Consider the following 23640-nt stretch of genomic DNA (forward strand, 5'->3'; position numbering starts at 1 on the left):
AAATCTCAGGCCAGTTTTCGAACATCTACTGTTTCTTGATACCAAAAGTCAAAAATTCGTCAAAAATGTCATGAAACAATTATGCGTAAAACGGCCGAAAATATTTCCCAAATATAACATTGTTTTAACACTTAAACAATTGGGGGAAGTGTTGAAAATTTGATAAAGAAAAAAAAAATTATCAAAATTTCAAATTTAATACATAAATCGTACCTTGAGTAAGACGTCATCCAACATCATAAATATGAAAGTGATATTGCTGCGAAACAGACTTCTTCAATTTTGCAAATAGGAGAGGCATGCCCAATTAAATTTAACCTCAATCTTTTTCGTGTACGTACACGTAATACATGCGCACGTAGATAACTCTATTCAATACTGTGTAACATGTATATTTTACAATCAAATATATCAATAACGGAGATCTTCGACACACACGAGCCTTCCAGATAAATAAAATGCTTTCACCAACATAATGTAAGCACACGGCGCCAAGCTTTCAACTTCAACACTAACATTAATGAGGTACCATTGCACGGTGATAAAACCAAACAAACAAAAAAAAAAGACAGCGAACCGAAATCTACAAACCCACCCTCTCTCACTTCAACCAAATATCGTCCAACGTCTCGTCCCTCAACTCTTCGGCGGGCATCGCCTTCAGTGTGCGCAACGTCTCCATGTAAAACGTCAACTCGGACACGACCGTCCCGTGCTGCGGCCCCCCATTGTTGGTGATGTTGTTCCGCAGCAGCTGTTCCCGCAGCTTGTCCTTGAAGTTTTTGTGCACCACCCGGTAGATGGTGGCGACCTGCTTCTCCGGCAGAATCGACGCGATCGCTTCGTGCAGCTTCACGAACTGGCGGCTGATGTTGCGGAACGATTGGGACGGGACGGGCGGTCGGGCGTCCCAGTTGGCCATCTGGCCAGTGACGAGGTCGCACACGATGGCGAGCACCTTGTTTTCTATTTCTTTGACGTGCGAGCCAAAGTCCTTCTCGATCGAGTCGTACCCGGTGAGGATGGTGGAGGTGCCGCCGTTCGGTTCGAGCGATTGGAAGTGGTGCTTGACGTGGGGCAGAAGCCACAGGACTAGCTGGAGGGCGCGCGAAACGAGGGCCAGGTTGCCGCTGGTGATGGTTTTGAGGCCGGCCACGTGCAGGGCACCGGCGCCGAGGACCAGCTGGCAAGAGCGCGAGTTGAACGTGCGAAGGAGGTCGATCACGTTGCGGGCGAGTTGGGGTGCGATGACTGGCAATTGGGAGGCACAGCGGCAGTACTCGCTGACGATTTGAACTAGGAGCAGGGCGGCACCGACCAGGGCGAATGGTTCGCCGTTTATTATGAGTACCGCTTGCGGGGGTGGAGGTTGAATGGGAGTTCCGTTCTGCTGGATGGTTTTGCTCCACAGGAAGTTGCCCTTGGAGATGTGCTCGACCATCTTCTGGAACTCGGCGGGGACTTCCGCTTGCTTCCACCGTTCGCTGTCCAGCAGCAGGGCCAGTTTGGACTTTCGTTCCGCGTGGAACTTTTGAGCATAGCGCGTGCCCTGAACCCTCAACGCCAACTTCAGCGGGGCACTTTGAATGCCACAAACGCGCTCACAACCGTCGCTGAACCGGTCAACGATCTCCGTCAGCTTCGCGATCTGATCCGCACTAACCGTACTCCGCTCCAAACTTTGATTCGAAACCAAATTCGCGCACCGCTCATGACAATAATTGCACACACTTTGGAGCAAACTCGCCAACCTTGCCATCGCCACGTCGTAATCTTCCGCACTCAAAAACGCCTCCGTGTCCATAAACGACACGTCGTCCGTAATCTTCCCCGCGCTGGCGTCCGCCGTCTGCTGCATCACGTCGTGCACGGCCCGGACTCGCTGCAACAGCTTCAGCAGCGTTCCCGTGGCCGATTCCAGCAGCACGATCCACTCGGCGAGCGACAAACTCTGCGCCTCCTCCCCAGCCCCCGTCAAACACACTTCAGCATCGCTCGACGCAATCACCTCAATGACCAACTGCTTCACGATCGCCCGCACCGTCGTGATCGCTTCCTCCTTGTACGTGTCTATGAAATCCAAGTTGCGCTTCCTCAACAGTCCAGAAATAATACAAATCAACTTGTCCTCCTCCAGCACCTTCTCCGGCACCTCCCCGAACGGTCGGTTCAAATCGGCCGTCGCGTACCGCTCAAAGTCCGTCGTCAACATCTTGTCGATCAACCGCTCCATTTCACTCAACTGCGACGGCAAATGCCGAAAACAGTGCACCCCCACCAACTCCTGGCTCAGAATCTCCTGCGTCGTCCCGATCAAATCCAGCGCCGCCACGTAGTCCTGCGTGCTCAACAACAGCTGAATCATCGGCTGCGTCTGGTGCACCGTCGACATCAGCTTCAACCGCTCGAGCACGATGTTCCGGTTCGACCGAATGCGCTCCAAGCTGATGATCTGCAGCGATTCTCGCACCATCGTGTCGTCGATCTGCTTGAGGCGCGACCGCAACCGGGACACGTGCGTCGCCGCCTCCCGCATCTGCTCCATGATGGCGTCCTGCGAGGTCATCGCGTGGAAGAAGGCGGACGACTTCTCGGCGACCTAGATAAAAAAATCTTTTTGTTAACCTGTTTCGTCTAAAGCGGAGTACGGAGATCGGAAGGAACGCAGTTGAAAAATCAAAATGTAAAAAAAAGTGAATTAAATAACTGAAAAATTCCAATAATGTAGAACTCAATAATTAAAAATTTCCGAAAATTGAAAAAAACAAAGAGTCATAAAATCTAAAATTAAAAAAAAGCTTGAATTCTAAAATTTTAAATTTATAAATTAAATTTAAAAAAATCTAAAAAATAATTTTCTGACTTTCAATTTATTATATCCTTTAATTCAGAATTCATATGTCCGAAAATTCCTACATTCTAAAAATCTCATATTGTAAATTCTCAAAATCTTAATCTCTGTATTTCTAAAATTCTTAAATTTTTCTGAAATTCAGAAAATTTCAAAATTCTAAAATTCTTAAATTCTTAAATTCCTAAATTCTTAAATTCTTAAATTCTTAAATTCTTAAATTCTTAAATTCTTAAATTCTTAAATTCTTAAATTCTTAAATTCTTAAATTCTTAAACTCTTAAATTCTTAAATTCTTAAATTCTTAAATTCTGAAATTCTTAAATTCTTAAATTCTTAAATTCTTAAATTCTTAAATTCTTAAATTCTTAAATTCTTAAATTCTTAAATTCTTAAATTCTTAAATTCTTAAATTCTTAAATTCTTAAATTCTTAAATTCTTAAATTCTTAAATTCTTAAATTCTTAAATTATTAAATTCTTAAATTCTTAAATTCTTAAATTCTTAAATTCTTAAATTCTTAAATTCTTAAATTCTTAAATTCTTAAATTCTTAAATTCTTAAATTCTTAAATTCTTAAATTCTTAAATTCTTAAATTCTTAAATTCTTAAATTCTTAAATTCTTAAATTCTTAAATTCTTAAATTCTTAAATTCTTAAATTCTTAAATTCTTAAATTCTTAAATTCTTAAATTCTTAAATTCTTAAATTCTTAAATTCTTAAATTCTTAAATTCTTAAATTCTTAAATTCTTAAATTCTTAAATTCTTAAATTCTTAAATTCTTAAATTCTTAAATTCTTAAATTCTTAAATTCTTAAATTCTTAAATTCTTAAATTCTTAAATTCTTAAATTCTTAAATTCTTAAATTCTTAAATTCTTAAATTCTTAAATTCTTAAATTCTTAAATTCTTAAATTCTTAAATTCTTAAATTCTTAAATTCTTAAATTCTTAAATTCTTAAATTCTTAAATTCTTAAATTCTTAAATTCTTAAATTCTGAAATTCTGAAATTCTGAAATTCTGAAATTCTGAAATTCTTAAATTCTTAAATTCTTAAATTCTTAAATTCTTAAATTCTTAAATTCTTAAATTCTTAAATTCTTAAATCTTAAATTCTTAAATTCTTAAATTCTTAAATTCTGAAATTCTGAAATTCTTAAATTCTTAAATTCTTAAATTATTAAATTATTAAATTATTAAATTCTTAAATTCTTAAATTCTTAAATTCTTAAATTCTTAAATTCTTAAATTCTTAAATTCTTAAATTCTTAAATTCTTAAATTCTTAAATTCTTAAATTCTTAAATTCTTAAATTCTTAAATTCTTAAATTCTTAAATTCTTAAATTCTTAAATTCTTAAATTCTTAAATTCTTAAATTCTTAAATTCTTAAATTCTTAAATTCTTAAATTCTTAAATTCTTAAATTCTTAAATTCTTAAATTCTTAAATTCTTAAATTCTTAAATTCTTCAATTCTTAAATTCTTAAATTCTTAAATTCTTAAATTCTTAAATTCTTAAATTCTTAAATTCTTAAATTCTTAAATTCTTAAATTCTTAAATTCTTAAATTCTTAAATTCTTAAATTCTTAAATTCTTAAATTCTTAAATTCTTAAATTCTTAAATTCTTGAATTCTTAAATTCTGAAATTCTGAAATTCTGAAATTCTGAAATTCTGAAATTCTTAAATTCTTAAATTCTTAAATTCTTAAATTCTTAAATTCTTAAATTCTTCTTAAATTCTTAAATTCTTAAATTCTTTATTCCTAATTTTTTAAATTCTTGAATTCTAAAAGTTTTGAATTAAGAAGTTTTAAAATTCTTATTTTTTTAAATTTTCAATTCTTTATTTTATATTTTTTTAAATTCCAAATTTATCAAGTTCTTAAATTCTTAATCCTTAAATTTTTATACGCCTCCATCTCAAATTGCAGCAAGTTTGGAGTCATATTTTAGGAAAAAAACTCAAATTTTGAGAAAAATATAAATTTTCGGAGTGAAATTTTGACGAGTACTTCGGATATTTGAGTACGAACTGTTTTAAAAAGTTTCAAAATTCCAGGAGCTTTCAATTTTGATTTTTTTAAGATTTAAAATATCTTATTTTATTATATTTTTGTAAAATTATTGATAGGTCAAGTTTTTTTTGAATTTTTATTTTTTTGTTTATTTTTTTAGTTTGTGAATGTTAGAATTTCGATTTTTTTGTATGCTTGTATTTTCGAACTTCCAAATTTCTGATTTTCATATCTTTTGGAATTTCGGCTAGTAATTTTAATTTTTTTTTCAAGTTTAGAATATTTAGAATTTTTGATTTTTTTTATTGTTGAAAATTTATACTGTCGAATTTTTAATTTCAGATTTTTTTTATGTTGAAATATTTCCCTCTGGTGTACTTCACTTCGAACAAAAAACTAAACCCGTCCTTTCAATTTCAACATTCTGTGTTTGAGATTTGGTTTTTTGAGGCTATTCTAGATTTTCAATATTATTATATCGAATAAAACATTATTTGAACACTTGTAATTTTCAGTCGCATTCCAAAAATTTAAACTTTTTGTGACCCTTTCTTGGGCGTTTTTTGCATGAAGTTTTTCCGTTCCTTCCGAGCTCCGTACTGGGCTACTAGCCTTAAACAAAAAACCAACCTGCTTCGCAATCAACACCTCCACAATGTCCAGATAGTGGCTCAGCTTCTCCTGCAGCATCCGGCTGGACTGTTTGGCCTGCTCCGCCTCATTGCTAATGCCCGGGAAGACCGCCCCGAACGAGGCCGGACTGTGCAGCTCAAGCTGTTGCTTCAAAAACACTTCGGGAATGTCCTTCAGGTTGGCGATGGCCCCGTTCGGCAACCGATCGCTCACCACCGGCTGTTGACTAGAAGTGCCACCGACGCCGTCGCCATCACCCCCACTCGGAAGCGCAGTCTTGGCGATGCGCGTGTGAATCCGGTACCGCTTACCGATCCGCTTCAAATACGCCTCAAAGTGGTCCCACTTGATCTCGGGCAGCTGTGGCACCGTCCCGAACGATTGCTGCTCCACGAAGCTGTCGCCCCACTTTTTCGTGAAGAAGTTGGTCTGCTTGGCCCGGCTCGGGTCGTTCAGCACCGCGGGAAGGTTTTGGGCCGCGGAAAATACGGACCACTTTATCTGGGACTCCTTTTGCTGCTGGTTCACGTGGCACCGGTTCACGTGCATCTCGTAGTCCCGGTCGCTGACGCCGTCCAGGGGCAGCGACGAGCAGACGCCGTTGTAGCCATACCGGCACACGTACGAGCCGCCCTCGACGGTGCAGTGCTGCGCGCGGAGGTGCCTTGAAGGAGAGGGAAACGTGCGTTGAGTTAAAGAGCCAATGGAATTTGGTTGTATGTTCAAGTTGCAAGTCTCCATACTGTATTGGCAGCTGAGCAACTCTCTACGAAATCGGCCGATTTCGACCATATTTATTTTTTGTATTTTTTTATTTGGCTCAAACTTTGTGGGGGCCTTCCCTATGACCGAATAAGCTATTTTGTGTCATTGGTTCACCCATACAAGTCTCCATACAATTTTGGCTGCTGTGCTGTCCATACAAAAATGGTATGTAAATATTCAAACAGCTGTAACTTTTGAGTGAATTTTCTGATCAATGGTGTCTTCGGCAAAGTTGTAGGTGTTGTTGAGGACTATTGAGAAAAAATAGGTACACGAAATTTTTTTTTGCAGGTTTTTTAATCAACTTTTTTTCACTAAAACTCAATTTCACAAAATACGTATTTTTTTATTTTCGAGATTTTTTTTGATATGTTTTAGGGAACAAAAATCCGCAACTTTTGAGCCATAGAGAAACTAGTCAAAAAATCTGCCGCCGAGTTATAATTTTTTGAAAAAATTGTGATTTTTGGAAAAAAATCGAAATTTCATGCAAAAACAAATTTGACGTTATTTTTTTATGCAAAATTGAATTTGCAATCGAAAACTACTCTACAGATTTTTAGAAAAAGGGCTCCGATATAGCCACCGAAAGTTTGATTTTAGCGAAATATTTTTCGGATTAGTTTTCAAAAAGACGTAAGAGCCATTGGTAAGCAAAGACTTTTTTGCATCGGTATTCGACCTACTAACGAAAAACAAATTTCAAAAATGCTTGAGATTGTTCATCTACACGTCCTTCAAGTGCCCTATACTTGAAACTAATGAAATATTGTTTCAATTTGAAGAAAAACAAAAATTAGTGTCGGAGGTCACGGTGGCTCTTACGGCTTTTTGAAAACCCATCCGAGATTTGCAGTTTTTCGATTTTTCAAAATAGTGACCATGAGTGACCATTTCTAAAAATATTTTTTGAAAAGTTCAGAAAATTTGCTATAAAATTGTCTAAGAGATATCGAAGATTGGACCTCGGGTTGCTGAGATACAGCCGCTTTAAGAAAAAAAAAACACGAAAATTGAAGTTATCTAAGTCTTAACAAAACAACCCACAATTTTCTAAAGTCGATATCTCAGCAACTGATGGTCCGATTTTCATACATGAAACATTCGTGAAATTTTCCGATCTTTTCGAAAAAAGTATTTTGAAAATTTTTAACTCAAGACTAACATTTTAAAAAGGCCAGACATTGAATATTACGCCCTTTTGAAATGCTATTCTTGATTTTTTTATGTTTCATGTTATTATTGAAAAACGACAGCAAAAAAAATCACTTCCGACTTCGTGCACTGATTGCTACGATCCAGGATAAAGGATAAAATTATTAAAATATTCAAAAAATCAAAATGCTAAAATTAAACACAAATTAAAAAAATTAAGAATTTGACAATTTAAGCGTATAAAAATTTAAAAGTTGAAAATACCGAAATTCTATGTTTCTAATAGGCAGGGTTGTTAAAATATCAAAATATCACCTATCAGCAACTACAATTATCCCGCCTGTATATTCATGCCTCAAATACAACTGCTCTTCTCTCTTCATTGAAACTCTCAGCGCCGAACATAGCCGAACACGTTTTCGTGTTTACCCACTCGCGATTTACATTTTCCTTTTCTCTCTCATTCCCGCTTCTACGATCATCCTACCGCAACAGCCTTTAACCACAGCAGCCGCAAAACCAATTTCGCAAACGCAGTTTAACGGGACGTCTTGCGTGGTCGGCTCCTAATCGCCATCTCGCGTTCTTTCATTGCAATTTTCGGAGAGATTGAGAGACTCAGCGGTGAGAGCGCATAGTTGAGGAAAAGGGGAGGAGTGATAGAGAGAGAATGACATCGCTGGGAATCACAAGACACAAGAAGAGATCTCACAAGCTATGACGGCAGCTATACTCTCGGATATTTTTGGTGCAGAGATAATCTATTGATAGCTTTTCTATCACTCATTTGCAACACTGCTAATAGGGGAAATATACCCATTTTAAGCCTAATAAGCGGTCGTGTTTGAATGATGCTGGATAATCTAGAGTGTTCCTTGAAATTTACTAAAACCAAGTACACCAACGAGTAGAGCAACCTTTTGTGAACATTTCTGTTTATTTTTACTAGAAGTTATTCTATTCCTTTTACAAGCATTTAAAAAAAAAATCACAAATGTATTTTAATAACACGAGAATGCATTTGGCCACGCCCATTTTTATATTTTCAGGTTAGTTCTGTTTTCTTCTAGCGCTCTTTTGGGTCTGCTTAGTGCTGCCATTTGTGATGAAATTTTAAGCAAACACTCACGAAAAGTAGCATTTATAGAGAAAATTTCCTGGCATTACTGGCTCACTCCATCAGGCGCTGCTGGTGGTGTTGGTGGTTACCCTTTGTTTTTCATTTGCCTTCGCTTCTTGCTCGGTTTTCTTCAGCCTTCGATTGGAATGGGTCGTCAAAAGTCAAACGTCAAAAGACTTGGCGTGTTTGTTTTTTTTTATGGCGCTTGCTAAATATTTACATGTTTCGGGATTATTTTTCAAGTAAGTGACTAACTAATGTTCAAAAGAACATGTTGCCGGTAGTTGGAAGCAATTTTATATCTTAATCGCATTGAAAACGTTAGCGCAAGTGAAAAGATATTGATGGCGACTTTCGTTAAGCAGTAAAGCTCTCATCTTGCGTGTGGATGTGTGCCAACAAAATGATGAGAAATGGTCTCGCAAAATAGAAATTATAATCAAAAGTGCATTAAATGTGATCTTTTTGGCCAATAAGTGGCATACAGTTGCGTGCTTACTTTAGGCGATGCTGTTGCTGCTAAGTTTATAGCCAAAATAGTATTTTTGGAGCTTTTATCGAGCATCAAACTCTCTATATGACGAAGATAGGTGTTTGATTAGAAAGAGTGTATTTCCCCTATTTTTGCTGATTTTAGATATGACGGCCAAACTACGCTAAGGGAGCGTTCTTTTATTACGTAACGCAAATTTTGGGATTTTTGACCCCCTTCCCCCCCCCCTCCGTAACAAATCGTAACAGATGAGCGATACCCCCTACCCCCCATGTAACGCGTAACACAAGGTCTTTTTGCAATTTTTTATAAGTGCTTATATGAAAATTTTGCGTTACGTAAAATAAATTTTTCATCACCCCCTCCCCAAATTTTGTAACATTTCGTAACAGACGCCGACACCCCCTCCCCCCCTAACTGCGTTACGTAATAAAAGAACGCTCCCTAAGAATTGTTAAATACAATATGGCGGCCAAAATGGCAGCGATAAAATATTGAAAAATTTCAAAATTTCGATTTAAAAAAATGGAAAATGCATAATACTCCCGCAAAGTTGATTTGCAATCAAAAGTTTCAAAAAATGTTAAATTAGACGAAAAAAAAACTTTTTGCGGTGCATCGAGAATTTCCTAAAATTCAAATGATTTTTAGATAAACCCGAAAACGCTAAAAATAATTCTAAACGCAAGGTAATACATTTTAAATTGATTTCAGCTGATTGCACTTGCACTTTTATTGAAACGTTGATGTTTTTTTTTTTTTTTTGAAAATATGTTTTGCCTCCTGATTTTTATTTTCAAGCTGATTTTTAAGAGAAAGAAGGAGGAAAGGGGGGATAACAAATACCTTGAAATTTATTTGCAACAGCCTTATCAATAAACTATGAAAAATGATAAACAAATTAATTATTCTAAAGTATTGTTCAATGTTTCTGTTTGAAATAGTTCTCAAGAAATAATAGGCCTGCTTAACATTGAATTGCTGTTATCGGAAACTGAGCTATTTACTTGCCTTGAAGCAAGGCATTTTCAATTTAAGGGAAAAAATGCTGCATATTCATTCAAATTCAAAGAAATCTAACTGTTTAAAATAAATCATCGAAAAAATCATCAAATTGTGTCAAGTTTAGAAACAAACATTCTAGCTGTAACGCTACCCTCATCAGAAAAAAAAACATAACACGCAGGAAACCCGCAATCTGTTTTTCCCCCAAATCCCTCCGAGCTAGTTGTCGGTCCCATTACAGCTGTTCCGCTGCTCCGAGTGCCGATATTGGCAAAATCAATTTACACCAATTAAAACTGTTCAAACAGCGCCTCCTCACCTAACGAAATCGGCTGGTGTTTTGAACGCAAGCAATTGCTGCTGCTGCTGACGAAGATTCGCCGTCGTGGAACTGTTGGTGAGGGTGGCCGACGGAGCATCCCCGGTGGCACTAGCGGTGGAGGTGGTGAAGGACGAGCAGTAGCAGCAGTTTTGCCAAGGTGGTGGCTCCTTCAGATCGAACGCTCCGCTGAATTTGGCCATTGCCACATTGCGCCCTGGCAGGTTCTTCGAGGGGGTCGTTGGAATGTCGCGACACGCACACGGGACACTACCGGGAACCGATAAGAAATATTGGTTTTGCTGGAAAAATTGCGTTTACGCGAGCAAAATCGTCCGATCCGAGGCTGATGCAGCTGACACGAAACCTGCGACCGAGCAAAATAATGACAGTTTTGCGAAACGTCAGAGCTTAGGGTGACCAGTCTGTAGCGGGGGAGTGACAGGTGCAGGAGATGGGACCCGGCAATTGAACTCCGACAAATCAAAATTCATGATCTAAATCTGGATTTTACTTGAAATCGTCCAATGCGCCAAATATGAAATAATAAAAATCAAGATGTATAGTTGTATGTCTCGGATTAGTTTTCTAAATGACTTAAGAGCTATTAGTAAACACAGCCATTTTTGCATCGGTATTCGACCTAATTATACGATAAACCAATTTCAAAAATACTTGAGATTGTTCATCTACACGTCCTCCAAGTGTCCTAAACTAACAATCCATGAATTTTGTTTCATTTCGAAGGAAAACGAAAACAAGTGTCGAAGGGCACGGTGGCGCTTACGGCTCTTTGAAAACTCTTTCTTTAGATTTCAAGGTGAAACTGAACTAAAAAACTTAACCGCCTGCCAAACAGAGAACATTCGAAGTTACGACGTTTTTCATAAACGTGCTTTCAAAAACGCAAATCGGGGAGTACGTATTTCCGTGATTACAAACTTCTGATCAACTCTAGAGTTTTTTTTTTTTTTTTTGAATAGGTTCTATAAACATATAAAAGACAATAGTTTACAGGACCTTTAAAAAAAAATTCTAAAACATCAGGTAGCGAATTTTATTTTTTTGAACTTTTAAATTTTTAAGTACTTTAGTATTAAAATTGAATTTATTGAATTTTGTACACACTCAGATTTCTTGCTGAACTTTGGCAGAATTCTGCCGAAATCAGATAACTTATTGTTCGGCAGAAATAAATGCCGAGTCCGGCAAATTATTAGGCATTTTGTCAAGTTCTCGGTGAAGTTCGTCATTTTCCTGCCAAAAAAATCAGTTGTTCTGTTTTCGGTAGAATTCTGCCGAACTCGAAAATAAAAAATAAGTACATATGAATATTTCTTAGTTTAAAATTATTGGAATTGTTAGATTTTCCTCATTTCTTTTGTCTTTTTCTATTTATTTTTTGTTTATGTTTTTCCGATATTTTTTTAATTTCTGCCAGAAAATTTTATAATTTGTGGCTTTTCTCTCTGGTTTACTTCATTTCGAGATGAAAACTAAATCCTTCCTCGAGTCCTTCCTTAAAATTTCAAGATTCTTGGTTTTGAGGTTCGTTGTTAGCAGCTACTAACAGACTAGACCGAGGACTAGACTATTCTGGATTTTCAATATTATTATATCTAAATCAAAATTAATTCAACGTTTGTATTTTCAGTCGCATAAGGCAAATTCAGATTTTGTTATCAACATATATTGCATCGCGCTAAGAAACTTCAAACGCGACTTTCCGTTTCTGTTCCTTTTCAGCTGCGTGACATTTTCTTGTCCGTTCCTTGTCCGTTTATTGGGCGTTTTTTACATGGAGTTTTGCGTTTCAGTCTAAAAAACACTCAATCAAAAAAACCACTTGTCAAACTGATGTTGACATTCCATCCATCCATTGTTCGATGATTTCCGAGCACGCACGCTAACCAGGTGATCTCAATCTTGAGATGGGTATCGCAAATCGGCTGAAAGTGAAAACACTCAACGTTGAGATGAGCAACTCGATCTCAATTTTGAGACCCAGAAGGCGATCTCAACGTTGAGATTTGTTAAGTATAGGGGAAAAATCGCCGGGAATGCGGAAATCAGAATTCGGACGTGTTGCCGAAACACGGACTATAGTATAGCTGGGACGAGCACAAACCACTGCCGGGAGGACGAGCTGGAAACGGTAGAGAAAAAAAGACATGAAATCCACACCTATATTATCTTTATAAAATAATGTGTAAATCAATCTTTGCTGCCCAAGAAATTATTTTTTAAACCTATTTCTGAAAAGGAAAACTTGCCCATCGCTTACCTGTACAATTTTTAGACTACTAATTCACGCAATTTCACAAATTTCTCTTATATAGAAACAGCTTCACGGACAACAGAACAAAGAAGAGGGCGCGATTTCTTGGGACTTTTCTTCACCCTCTCTGACTTGCTTGCGCTGCCGCTGCTGCCCATTTGATTTTTTTCTTGACCGATTCCTTCCGAAGTGCGTATACCGCTTATATATGGACGAAACTTCCACGCGGTTTTATCTTGACAGCGGCTTCAGACAAACTGCAGCAGACACAATGAACGAAGTTGACTTTATAGCTGTCGGCCACCATTGCTAGTACCAACCACTAGTGTCTTCCTTTTAATCTACAAGGACTTCGCCGCCCTGGGCTCCTAAGTGTATGAAGGTATGGCACGGAGCGACGGCGCCGAATACCCATATTTACACAAAGAATTTTAGAGCGCCCGCCGCGGGATTCAAACCGGCGACCTCTTGATTGAGAGTCCAGTGCGCGGTCCGATTGATCCACACGGGCGGGACGACAGACACAATGAAACCTCTCTAAAAACGCTAACAGTCATCTCAACGCTAATTTCGCCCTCGCCAAATCAAAATTGGGAATGTTAACAAAAGTAAACTGATCTCAAAAATTGAGTTGGCTGAATCGATCTAGTTTTTACGATGTTTTTCTCAAAAATTGAGATCGCCTGATTGGAGTGTGTGGTCTGTTGACATCTGTCGGTCGTTTTAATTAGTGAAGTCGGGTTCGTTCGTTCGAATGCAGTTCCATACGAGTTAGCGTTAGGTTCCATACGAGTTAGCGAATCCACAGTGTATAGAGTTATCTAAGGCCGATCTCACGCACACTAGCACACCATTTGTTTTCCTGGCTGGTACAAAATTTAACCTCAATCTTTTTCGTGTACGTACACGCAATACATGCGCACGTAGATAACTCTATTTATTACTCCGACTTTTGATGTGTCGGAGTTGCGAAATCAAGTTTCCACCGTACCTTCGCGTCTTTCAACATCCTTGTCAGAACCCACATGGTCGCACGACCTCACACACACCGCCACACCACCGTATCGCAAGCATAGAGAAGAGTCGGCTGTCAAAGCAAAGCAGCCTCGCGTTTTTCTCCCGTGCTCGTGGTGTAACAAGACGACAAGCAAATTCTTCCCACGATGGCCTCGATTCTGCGGTCCAGTAAGTTTGTGCGCTATTTCGCCGGGTTCGCGCGGAACATTGTGTTCAACACGGTCCGCGAGACCGAGGGCAGTCTGCTGCAGCAGTCGCAATGTCTGTGCGGCAACTCCATCAGGTAAGATTCGTCAATCCGGCTGGGGAAAGTAAAGAAAACACCGGCCTGCAGCGGGTTGTTACGCAACATTGTGCGTTCTCCGGGCCAGGTGTGGGACCAGTGAGAACTAATCCGGATTGTTTTTGTTCCGTACAGTGGCTTTGCGACGGCGGCGGCCGGCAACAGCAGTCAAGGGTTGGACCGGTCCCTGAAGCGGCTGGACGAGGATGTGCGCCGTTCGGGGCGGATTTCGAGGCGTGACCTAGAAGAGGTGCTGGAGGAGATCCGGGTGAACCGGTCGGCGACCAGCGCCCAGTCCCTGCTGGTGATCCGGTGCTGTGGTGAGTCATTGTTTATGTTATGCAAATTATGTTTTATGTTTTTTTAATGGTATTTTTTGCGAATAAATCAAAATCGATTATCAATATAAAAATATATTTTGCAAAAAGTCCCTGGGCCTTGTAAAGTCAAGGGGCATGATTTGATCCTAGTGCATTAGTTAAAATTTGGGTATACATTCTTTTTTATAAGCACTATGGACACCACTTCATGCTACGAGAACTCGCTTTGGCGCAGCCCCAGGGCTTAAGCGTTGACCGATAAGCTGTCTTCGTGAACTAGGTAGTTCTCCGATAGTGAAAATATCACAATTGCACAAGACACCGCTGCTTCTGTGACTTTTTCACTATCACAATGTGGGATTTAGGTGGGACTTTAGGATAGTACAATTGATTTGTTGCTTATTTGATAATGAATTTAGTTGCAATTGTTAAGTAAGAGTAATGCTGTCAATACACTTTGATTGATGTAGAATACTAGGCATTCTTTTATGTCAAAATGTCCATAGAGTCTCGATCAATCAATAATGTAATGATATCGGACAAAATTCGTTGATCTGTTGAACTAACGGTTTTCGGATTATGGTTGTATTGACCATTGTTGCGAATCGAGGAACTACGGATCTATTGACGTAAATGGTCATTTCTTTTTCAAATCGCGATTCCTATCCTATTTGTATATCAGTTCACAATGTTTTATTGTTTTTTTATATAAGTAGTACAACAGTTAAAGGAACGTTTAGTTTTGAACATTAAGTTTAGAGGATTTTAGATTAAAATTTTGATTTTCAATCCAAAGTAGTTAGCAAATGAATATTTGGACTTAAATGAATAATTGAACATTCTGGACTTATGAATAACACACAACTGTGCATTTATTCTAGAGTCAGATCCACACAGCGTCAGTGTTTATTTGGTCGAAGTGTACTAATTCATTGGCAGATCTGATTCTAGTTGTAATGTACGACAAGACTACTGACGGACGTGACAGGACGAGGGCCCAGTTTAGAGGTTTCGACATCAACGATGTGCGGCTGGACCACCCTCCCAAAAAAAAAAAAAAAAAAAAAAAAAAAAAATATATTTTGCAAAAAGTCTATTAAAAATTTATCAAAAATTAAAAAAATTTTTTTTGAGTATTTACACAATATTTCATTTTATGATGCAATACTTTGCAATTACAAAAAGAATTTTGAACTCGTTATGATTTAAAAAAAATCCTAATTTAAATATTGAGTGAATAGCGCCAAATCGCTGGCCAAAAAATATCGTAGAATAATGTCGTTAATTCCAAAATGGGATTTGAATTTTAATTTCACCTAACGGCTCATTATATAGAAATTAGTTGACTATTGTTTAAAAATGCTTCATTTATGTTTAAAACTTCTTGTTCTGTTCTAAAGCTACCTCCTTAACCTAATCAAAATTTGTGAATTTACCTTGGATCATACAGGCTGTCTTCACAAAATTTATTTAATTATTTTTATTTTATTAAAATATCATTAAATACACTTACTCTTAGATTAGGACTATTCAGAAAAATAGAGGCACTCTTACTAATTTTTTAAATTAATCTTTTTATCGCTAAGAGCTGGTAATAAAAACTAAATTTAAAATTTCAAGCCCAATTTTCGAAATGCAAAAATTATCACAAAATGCTTATACTAGAGGTGGGCAAAAAAAAAGAGCAAGCCGCTCAAAGAGCCGGTTCCCTAAAAAGAGCAAAAGAACCATTGCTCACAAAAAAGAGCCGCGGTTCTTTTTGAAACTCCGGTCTTTTGAAAGAACCGTTCCAAGATGATTTCCATCAAAATCATTGAATTTCTAACTAATTTAAGCATTAGATTATGTATTTTTTTAATTGTTATTTTTTTTTGTTAAATTCTAGCCGAAATATGTAAACGCAATATTGTATAATTAATAGTAATTTTCTCCAAAATATTTTTTTAAGTTTTGGGGCTCTCCCCATCGAATTATTTGAACGTTTAGGTTTGAGGAAATCTTGACAAAGAGATAGCCAAGACCTAAGATTTCCAAGCGAATCTTCTCGTTTTTTGTTTTTTAGTCCAATTAAAAATACACATAAAAAATCACACTATTCTTTAAAATAGCATTTTTATCAAAATTTTGAAAAAGAGCAAAAGAGCGGCTCCTAAAACTGTATACATTACTAGGTACCCCCAGAGAATTTTGGCTTGAGCCTCGAGTAAATCTGGCTCGAGATCGAGCCTGAATCGAGTCGAGGCTCGAGCCAAAATTCTCAAAGTGCTATGCAAACGGATTATGGAAATTTAACCTTTAATGATAAAGAGTTTTTTTTTAAATAATAACTTTTTTTTCTGGTGTAACTTATTTTTGTGAATAGTCCAAAGTAGAGGTGGGCAAAATCATTCTTTTTTAGGAGCCGCTCATTTTTGCTCGCACATTTAAAAAGCGGTTCTTTTTAACGGCTCTCTCGCTCTTTTTTTTTTCAAAATTTTAATGAAAAGTGAGGGTGGCCACTCAAGTCGGGAAATCGGGAAAGTCGGGAAAAAGTCGGGAATTCGCCAAAATCCGCTAAAAATCGGGAAAAAGTCGGGAATTAGTGATTTTTTGTCAGAAGGTCGGGAAAAGTCGGGAATCTCAAGCATATCTCCTTATTTTTTTTCTATTTCTTGAAAATTTTTGTAATATTTTGGACAATTTTCAAACTAAATTTACTCAATAATCATTATTCTTAAGTAACTTAAGTAAATTTAAGGTTTCTTTCATTATTTTATTTTTTAGAAGAATTGAAAGGTTTTTAAAAACATTTAAAAAACTTATAAACTCTGGATGTATTTGACACAGAGTTTTATAATATTTTTGTATGAATCAAAGGTTTTTTTAAATTTATTTTTGTTTATCAAATATTACCTCTTGTTCTTACTCTAACTTAAAACAACAACAAAGTTTATGAACATTTAATATAAAAATTGAGCCTGATTTTAACGATTATTGCTAGCGCAAACGTATGATTCTGTTTGATTTGATCACATTGATTGAATATTTGATAAAAGATTCCAACTTGAGTTTTGCAAGGTTTTTTTTTGTGGCAAATATTTTTAATAATTGAACTTAATTCATTAAGTCATTTAAATTTTTTTTCCAGATAATACCCTTGATTTGTTGTGAGTATGTGTAAAATACATTAGATGAAGCTTGATTTTCAGTTATCGGAAAACATTCAGAAAAAAATCATTTTTTTTTCATTCAGAACGAACATCGTGTTGAAAACATAAAAAATATTGAATTTGTTGAAAAATAAATCCAACAAATTTTGGTTTAAGTTATTGCAACTATGTTTCTTTCAAACATTACACATCACATAAGTCGTAAAACATAAAATCCTATCAAACTGTTTTTTATTGAAAAAAATTAAAGCAGTTAAATACTGACAACTAGATAAATCAATATAAATTCAAAAAATCAATAACAAAATTTACATAATTCAAAAGTAAACTTTGTAAAAACATTTTTTTACGATATTTTCAAAATGATTTTAAAGAGTATTACAGCAATCATATTTTAAATTAATATGTCATTTCCAGTTGAAACGAAGTATCAAAAACAATACTTTTGCCAATTAAAAAAAAAATATTGAAATTACAAATATTATTAAGCTTTCGGTTATTTTTCAAAGACTAATTGTTTATGTTTCTAATCGGAATCAAAATAATGATTACTTCAATTTTTAAAGGTTTTTTTTTTGGAATTTGTTGTTAAATTTCTGTTTTTTGAAAGTTGTTAATAGTTTAATCTTTTTCTAATTCGTTTAGGTTTTTTATGGTTTATATTGATTTTTTATAAAGAATTTTTTGTTTGAAAACGTTCTTTAGATAAGAAATGCCTATTATTTGAGATTCTGGAAAAGTCGGGAAAAAGTCGGGAATTTCAAAATGGGTTTTGAGTGGTCACCCTGGGCAAAAGGCTGTTTTAAAGCATTTTGATATTTTTGTATTTTTTGTTAGATTGTTATAAGGCCGTTGCAAATATTTTTCAAAGTTTATGTTGCTCCTCCCCCCCCTCTCCTTCAAAATTTGTTCGAAAAATCAGGGAGCAAAAAAATATTATTTCCTAAAACTGGAAAATTCCAATGGAAATAGAAGTCTAATCAATTCAAACAATCTAAAATGCCTTTTTCTACATTGATAATCATATTGGGCTTGTTTCAACATATTTTGAACTTTTATGAAATTATCATAAACTTTTTTTTCTCACAAAAATAATTTTTTCGTCAATACTTAGAAATGTTGGAAACTTATGATTGTGAAACAACTAGGCAGGTGTATAAAGCTTTTTGAACACTTTTTCATTCAAATGTTGAAACCGTGGCTTGTAATTTAATTTTTTTAACTTTTTTTAATTTGTTTGCTGCAATCCTCTTACGGCCTTTCTTTATACGCATTTAAATGGAAAGAAAGTAGCTCCTGAATTCAGCTCTGAAAATGTCGGGAAATTGCCCTTCTTTAATTTGCCGTTTTTTTATTCTTATGTACTTCAAAAAGTACACTGTAGGCCAAAAAGAGGGCAGGGAATGACCAAGAAGGTTTAAGCTGCCAGAAATAAATGAATTAACAACAACTGTGGGCCAATTTGGACAAATTCTACACCATTTCATTGTTATGCCTTGAAATATTTGAAATTACATTTTCAATCCTTAAAACCAAATTTAGTATAAGAATTTGTTGGAAATTCTATGATTTGTATTTTTTAAACTTAAAAGAAGACACATGATTAGACACATGCTGCTATTTTTTGCCCACCTCTAGTCCAAACTAGTGAGTCCAATTTTCCCGTGTTCTCGGGAAACTGGAAGCTGGGGTTTCTTAGATAATTGATCTGTTGGACCATATCTGGCCATTCCGGAACCGACTCCGAGTTGCAAAATTCCGGTTGCAAAATGTTTGTTTTGAAAAGTTAGGAAAAGTAAGAAATTTTCAAAGTATGTAAGTTGAAAAGTTTTTAAGTTACAGTCTTTTTTATGATTTTTTTACGTGATATTTGAACAAACCCTATTATTTTATTCGATTTATGCGACCAAATCCACAAAAACACTCATCAAATATCAACCTTTTCTGCCCCTCTAAAACAGGCAACCTCGTGCCGGAGGAACTGCCCGAGGTGCGCACCGCGCTCGTCCAGGAGATCTGGAAAACGCTGGACAGCCTGAACGTCGCGATGGACATTTCGCACTACAACGCCCTGCTGCGCGTCTACCTGGACAACGAGCACGCCTTCTCGCCGACGGAATTCCTCGCGGATCTCAAGTCCAAGGGGGTGGAACCGAACCGGGTGACGTACCAGCGGTTGATATCGCGCTACTGCCAGGAGGGTGACATCGAGGGCGCGACCAAGATCTTGGAGTACATGCGCGAGAAGCAGCTGCCGGTGAACGAGTACGTGTTCAACGCGCTGATTATGGGCCACTCGCAGGCGGACGACTTGGAGTCGGCGACGGGGATTTTGGCGGTGATGGCGCAGGCCGGGTTGCAACCGTCGGCGGATACTTACACGACGCTGCTGAGCGGGTATGGACGGAAGGGGGACATTGAGTACATTACGAAGACGCTGGAGAGTTGCGAGCAGAAGGAGGTTTATCTGCTGGATAAGGACTTGTTGGAGATTATTTACTCGCTGGCGGTTAATGGGAACGCGGACAAGGTTGATCCGTTGATTGGGAAGATTCGCAAGCAGGCTGGTTACAATCAGGACGCGGTCAATGTGATTCTGCGTTTGATCAACCGTGGTCAGGAGGAGGTTGCGATGAAGCTGCTGGAGACGATGCCGCGGGCGACGAGAAATGATGGGGAGCTGGCGAATACGGGCGGATTTTTGGTGAAGCAGCTGGTTAAGGCAAGACGGCCGGCCGAGAAGGTGATGGAGATTTGCGAAAAGTTGCAGTCTTCGGGGATGAACCATAATGCTTACTTGCTGGCGCTGGAGACGGCGTTGAAGAATGGGATTACCGAGTTGGCGTACCCGCTGCTGAAGGCGTTGAACGGGCAAAATCAACCGGTGCGTCAGCACTACTTTTGGCCGTTGATCTGCGCGGCGGAGCAGCGTCCCGAAGGAGTGCTTAAGGTGTTGCGGACGATGGCGGACGAGTTCGACATGCTGCCGAGCGGGGAAACCGTCCGCGAGTACGTCATTCCGAATCTTGGCGTGAAGAACCACGACGAGGTGATCCACTTGCTGCGTAGTGTTGGAATTTCGCCGGCTGTGGCCAGCTCGGGCTGCGTTTATGGGGCTTTGGAGAACAACAACATCAAGGAAGCAGCGAACATTGCCGCCCGGTACAAGGCGTTCTACTCGCCGGGAGTTTACCGCAAGCCGTTGGTATCGGCGTTGGTTGCGACGCGGGACTTTGAGTCGTACATTCGCTTCGCGCGCTACCTGCACGACAACCTGCTGCGAGTTGGTTCGAAGGAGGAGCAGATCGATCAGGTTGGCGAACAGGAGCAGGGCAATTCACCGAACTTCCAAGCCGAGGTGCTTGGTTCGATGATCTACGATGCGCTGGTTTCGTTCAAGAACAAACGCGTCGAAGCGCTGCAGACCATTCTGACTGGATTCGTGAATCAGGGGCTGACCATCAGCAGTGCTCAGGCGGAACGCATCCAGGAACGGCTGGGTGAACAACTGACGACGGAAATCTCCGCCATGCTGAGCCAACTGGCCACAGGCGAGCTGGAACCGGTTCAGCTAGAGCAAACGGCGATGCCTCGAATGCGCTCAAACAACTCCAGCCTGTCGATTCCGCAGCTCGAGCGGCTCGTCAACGACACGCAGGCTCGCGGAGAAAACAGCAACGCCCTGAAGAATCAGCTGATTCGTTCCGCGATCCGCTCGAACGACGTCGCCAAGGTGGAGGAAATCTTATCCCGTTTGGAGGGGGAGAACTACGTCGTACAGCCGGGTGTTTACGCCCAGGTCATCGAAATGTACGCGAACGCTGGAAAGGTCGAGGAAGCGTTTGCCCTGCTGAACCGCGTCAAGGGCAAGCTGCCGGACTTTGAGCTGGACAGTACCAAAGTGGTCAAGTTGGCGCAATCGCTGCTGAACCAGGAACGATTCGACGACATGCTCAAGTTCCTCTCACAGCACAAACCTGCGGTCGTTAGGGACGCCAAGGAGCAGGACTTCACCTTCAACAGTGCCTGCTGGAGGTTGTTGAACACACTTGCGGAGCAGGGCAAGGTGAACGAAGTCAACCAGTTGTTTACGCACCTGCTGGACAACGGTTACATTACACCCCACAACATCTTCTTGGGCACGCTGATCAAGGTTCACATGTGCCGCGACGATCTGCCCAAGGCGATCACTGTTTTCGAAGAAATTAGCCAGAAATACCGCACGACTCCGTGGAAAACGGAGCTGACCTGCCGGCTGATCCAGGCAGAAGATGCCGCTAACTTGCAGCGCATCACCGATCTTAGCACCGAAGTGCACGGTGAGGTGAACAGCTTGTACGATTTGGTGTTTGCCTTTGTCGACTGTGGTCGTATTCGGCAGGCGCGTAAGATTCTGGAGACGCCCGGACTGCGCACGCGATACCAGCGAATTCAGAACGCCTGCGAGCGTTATCACGTTGAGGGCAAGACCCAGAGCTTGGAGGGACTGATGGAGGCGACCAAGGATTTGAACCACATCGACCGGTCGGAAATCTACTACAAACTACTGCAAAGTTACGTCAACGAGAAGCAGCCGGAAAAGGCACTAGGACTGTGGACCAAAATGCAGGAAGAGGACGAAACGCCGTCCGATGCGTTCCTCATTGAACTGTCCAACTTTTTGAAGGCGAACGGCTACGAGGTTCCGTTTGTAGTGCCGACTTCAAACGCAGCAGCTGCACCGAAGAAGGCCAAGAAAACGGTGAAATTCCAGGAAACCCCGAAGACCATCCCCGCGTCAGAGCCGAAGAAACCCGCACTATCAGCCCCTCTCAAAGAATTCAAGGCCGCCGTCAAGCTTAACGATCCGGATCGTCTCCTGGCCGCCAACGGCCAGCTGACCCCGACAGACAAACTCAACCTGACCGAGCAATCCCTCGTCGTGGAAGCGCTCGTCAACCGCGATCGCCTCAACGAAGCCTCCAAGCTGGTGCTGGAACTGCTCGAGCAAAACCTGCACCCCATCCCACGCATCTTCAAGTACTTCCTCAACAAACTGGCCGCCACCGGCGATCTGGCCACCTTCCAGCGCATCAGCACCCTCCTGTCCGATGACGTGAAGCGACTCATCTCGTTCGACAATCGCTTCTGCCACGCCAACCTGGCCAGCGGCAACGCCGAGCAATACCTGAAGCAGCTGGAAGCCACTATCGACGCCGTCAAGAGCAAGGAGGAAGCGGAAAAGGTCGCCAAACACTTCCCCATCGGCGGAGCGTCCGGAATCCTGGAAAAACACCCCGAACTGCACGAACGCTACCAGAAACTCGCCGAACGCTACACCAGCTGGGACATCATCACGCCGATCAACGCGCTCTGGTCGCACTACTTCATCGCCGGCAACGAACAGGCCGCGAAACAGATCTGGGACAAGCACCTGTGCAACAGCTCGCGCGTCATGTTCCAGAAGATTATCCAGCACTCGCGGGATACCAACGATGACGCGCTCGTCCGGCGGCTCATCGTCCAGCTGAAGGACTCCAAAATCTCCGAAAACGGCATCGGAATCATCCACAGCTGTCTGATCGACTCACTGGTAGCGAAGAACCAACCCGCCGAAGCCCTCGAATCCCTCAAGGACGCCCTCAACTCGGTCTGTCTGGAGAACATCAACCGGTCGGCGCTGCGAAGGCTCAAGGACTCGCTGACGGCGGCCGGGCACGACTTTCCCTACACGATTCCCGAGCGGACCACGACGACGGCGAACAGCAAGGCGCACGAAAGTTCCAGCAGCAGCAGCAGTAGCAGTAGCAGCAGTGATGACGAAGTTGCCAAGACCCGGAAGTAAGGGGAGGCAGAGGGAAGCGCGACTTGAGATGCAGAGTGGCATTTTGAAATGTGAAAGTAAAGCTAGCGAACCAACCAGTTGTATTCTTATCCATAGAGCACCATTAATCTGTTATTATCATCACCCAGGATGTAGTTATAAATAGATGTACTGCGAGTGAAGCACGGACGGTGGTTTCAATTTGTGATCCGAAAGAATCATATTTACTTAAAAAATCTATTTATTGATGCACATGAAAAACTAGTTTTTTTTCTCCCGTACCCGTCTTTGCATAAATATCTGATTTGCAGCTCCCAAATGGGGTTTTTCCACATATACAATGAATTTAAATCCCATTCCCCAAAATAGACCATTTCCCAGAATGCCATTCCCCAGAAATCCTTCCGCCAGGATGGCCAATTTCTCAG

At 39.7% G+C, this 23640-nt stretch overlaps 2 protein-coding genes across 2 annotated transcripts; one reads left to right on the forward strand and one right to left on the reverse strand.

Moving 5' to 3' along the window:
* Positions 1-376: 376 nt before the first annotated feature.
* Positions 377-10740, reverse strand: LOC6036170 (vacuolar protein sorting-associated protein 54). The gene is made up of 3 exons (XM_038256166.1): positions 10363-10740; positions 5503-6169; positions 377-2599 (listed from the first exon to the last, which is right to left on the reverse strand). The coding sequence occupies exons 1-3, from the start codon at positions 10563-10565 to the stop codon at positions 602-604; spliced, it is 2868 nt and encodes a 955-aa protein (XP_038112094.1). The 5' UTR covers positions 10566-10740; the 3' UTR covers positions 377-601.
* A 2957-nt stretch (positions 10741-13697) lies between these two features.
* Positions 13698-23398, forward strand: LOC6036169 (leucine-rich PPR motif-containing protein, mitochondrial). Its single transcript, XM_001846201.2, has 3 exons — positions 13698-13940; positions 14076-14260; positions 19371-23398. Exons 1-3 carry the CDS (start codon positions 13804-13806, stop codon positions 23231-23233), a joined length of 4185 nt encoding a protein of 1394 aa, XP_001846253.2. The 5' UTR covers positions 13698-13803; the 3' UTR covers positions 23234-23398.
* Positions 23399-23640: the final 242 nt, after the last annotated feature.

The sequence above is a fragment of the Culex quinquefasciatus genome, chromosome 2 (genome assembly GCF_015732765.1).
Source record: "Culex quinquefasciatus strain JHB chromosome 2, VPISU_Cqui_1.0_pri_paternal, whole genome shotgun sequence".
Lineage (NCBI taxonomy): Eukaryota > Metazoa > Arthropoda > Insecta > Diptera > Culicidae > Culex > Culex quinquefasciatus.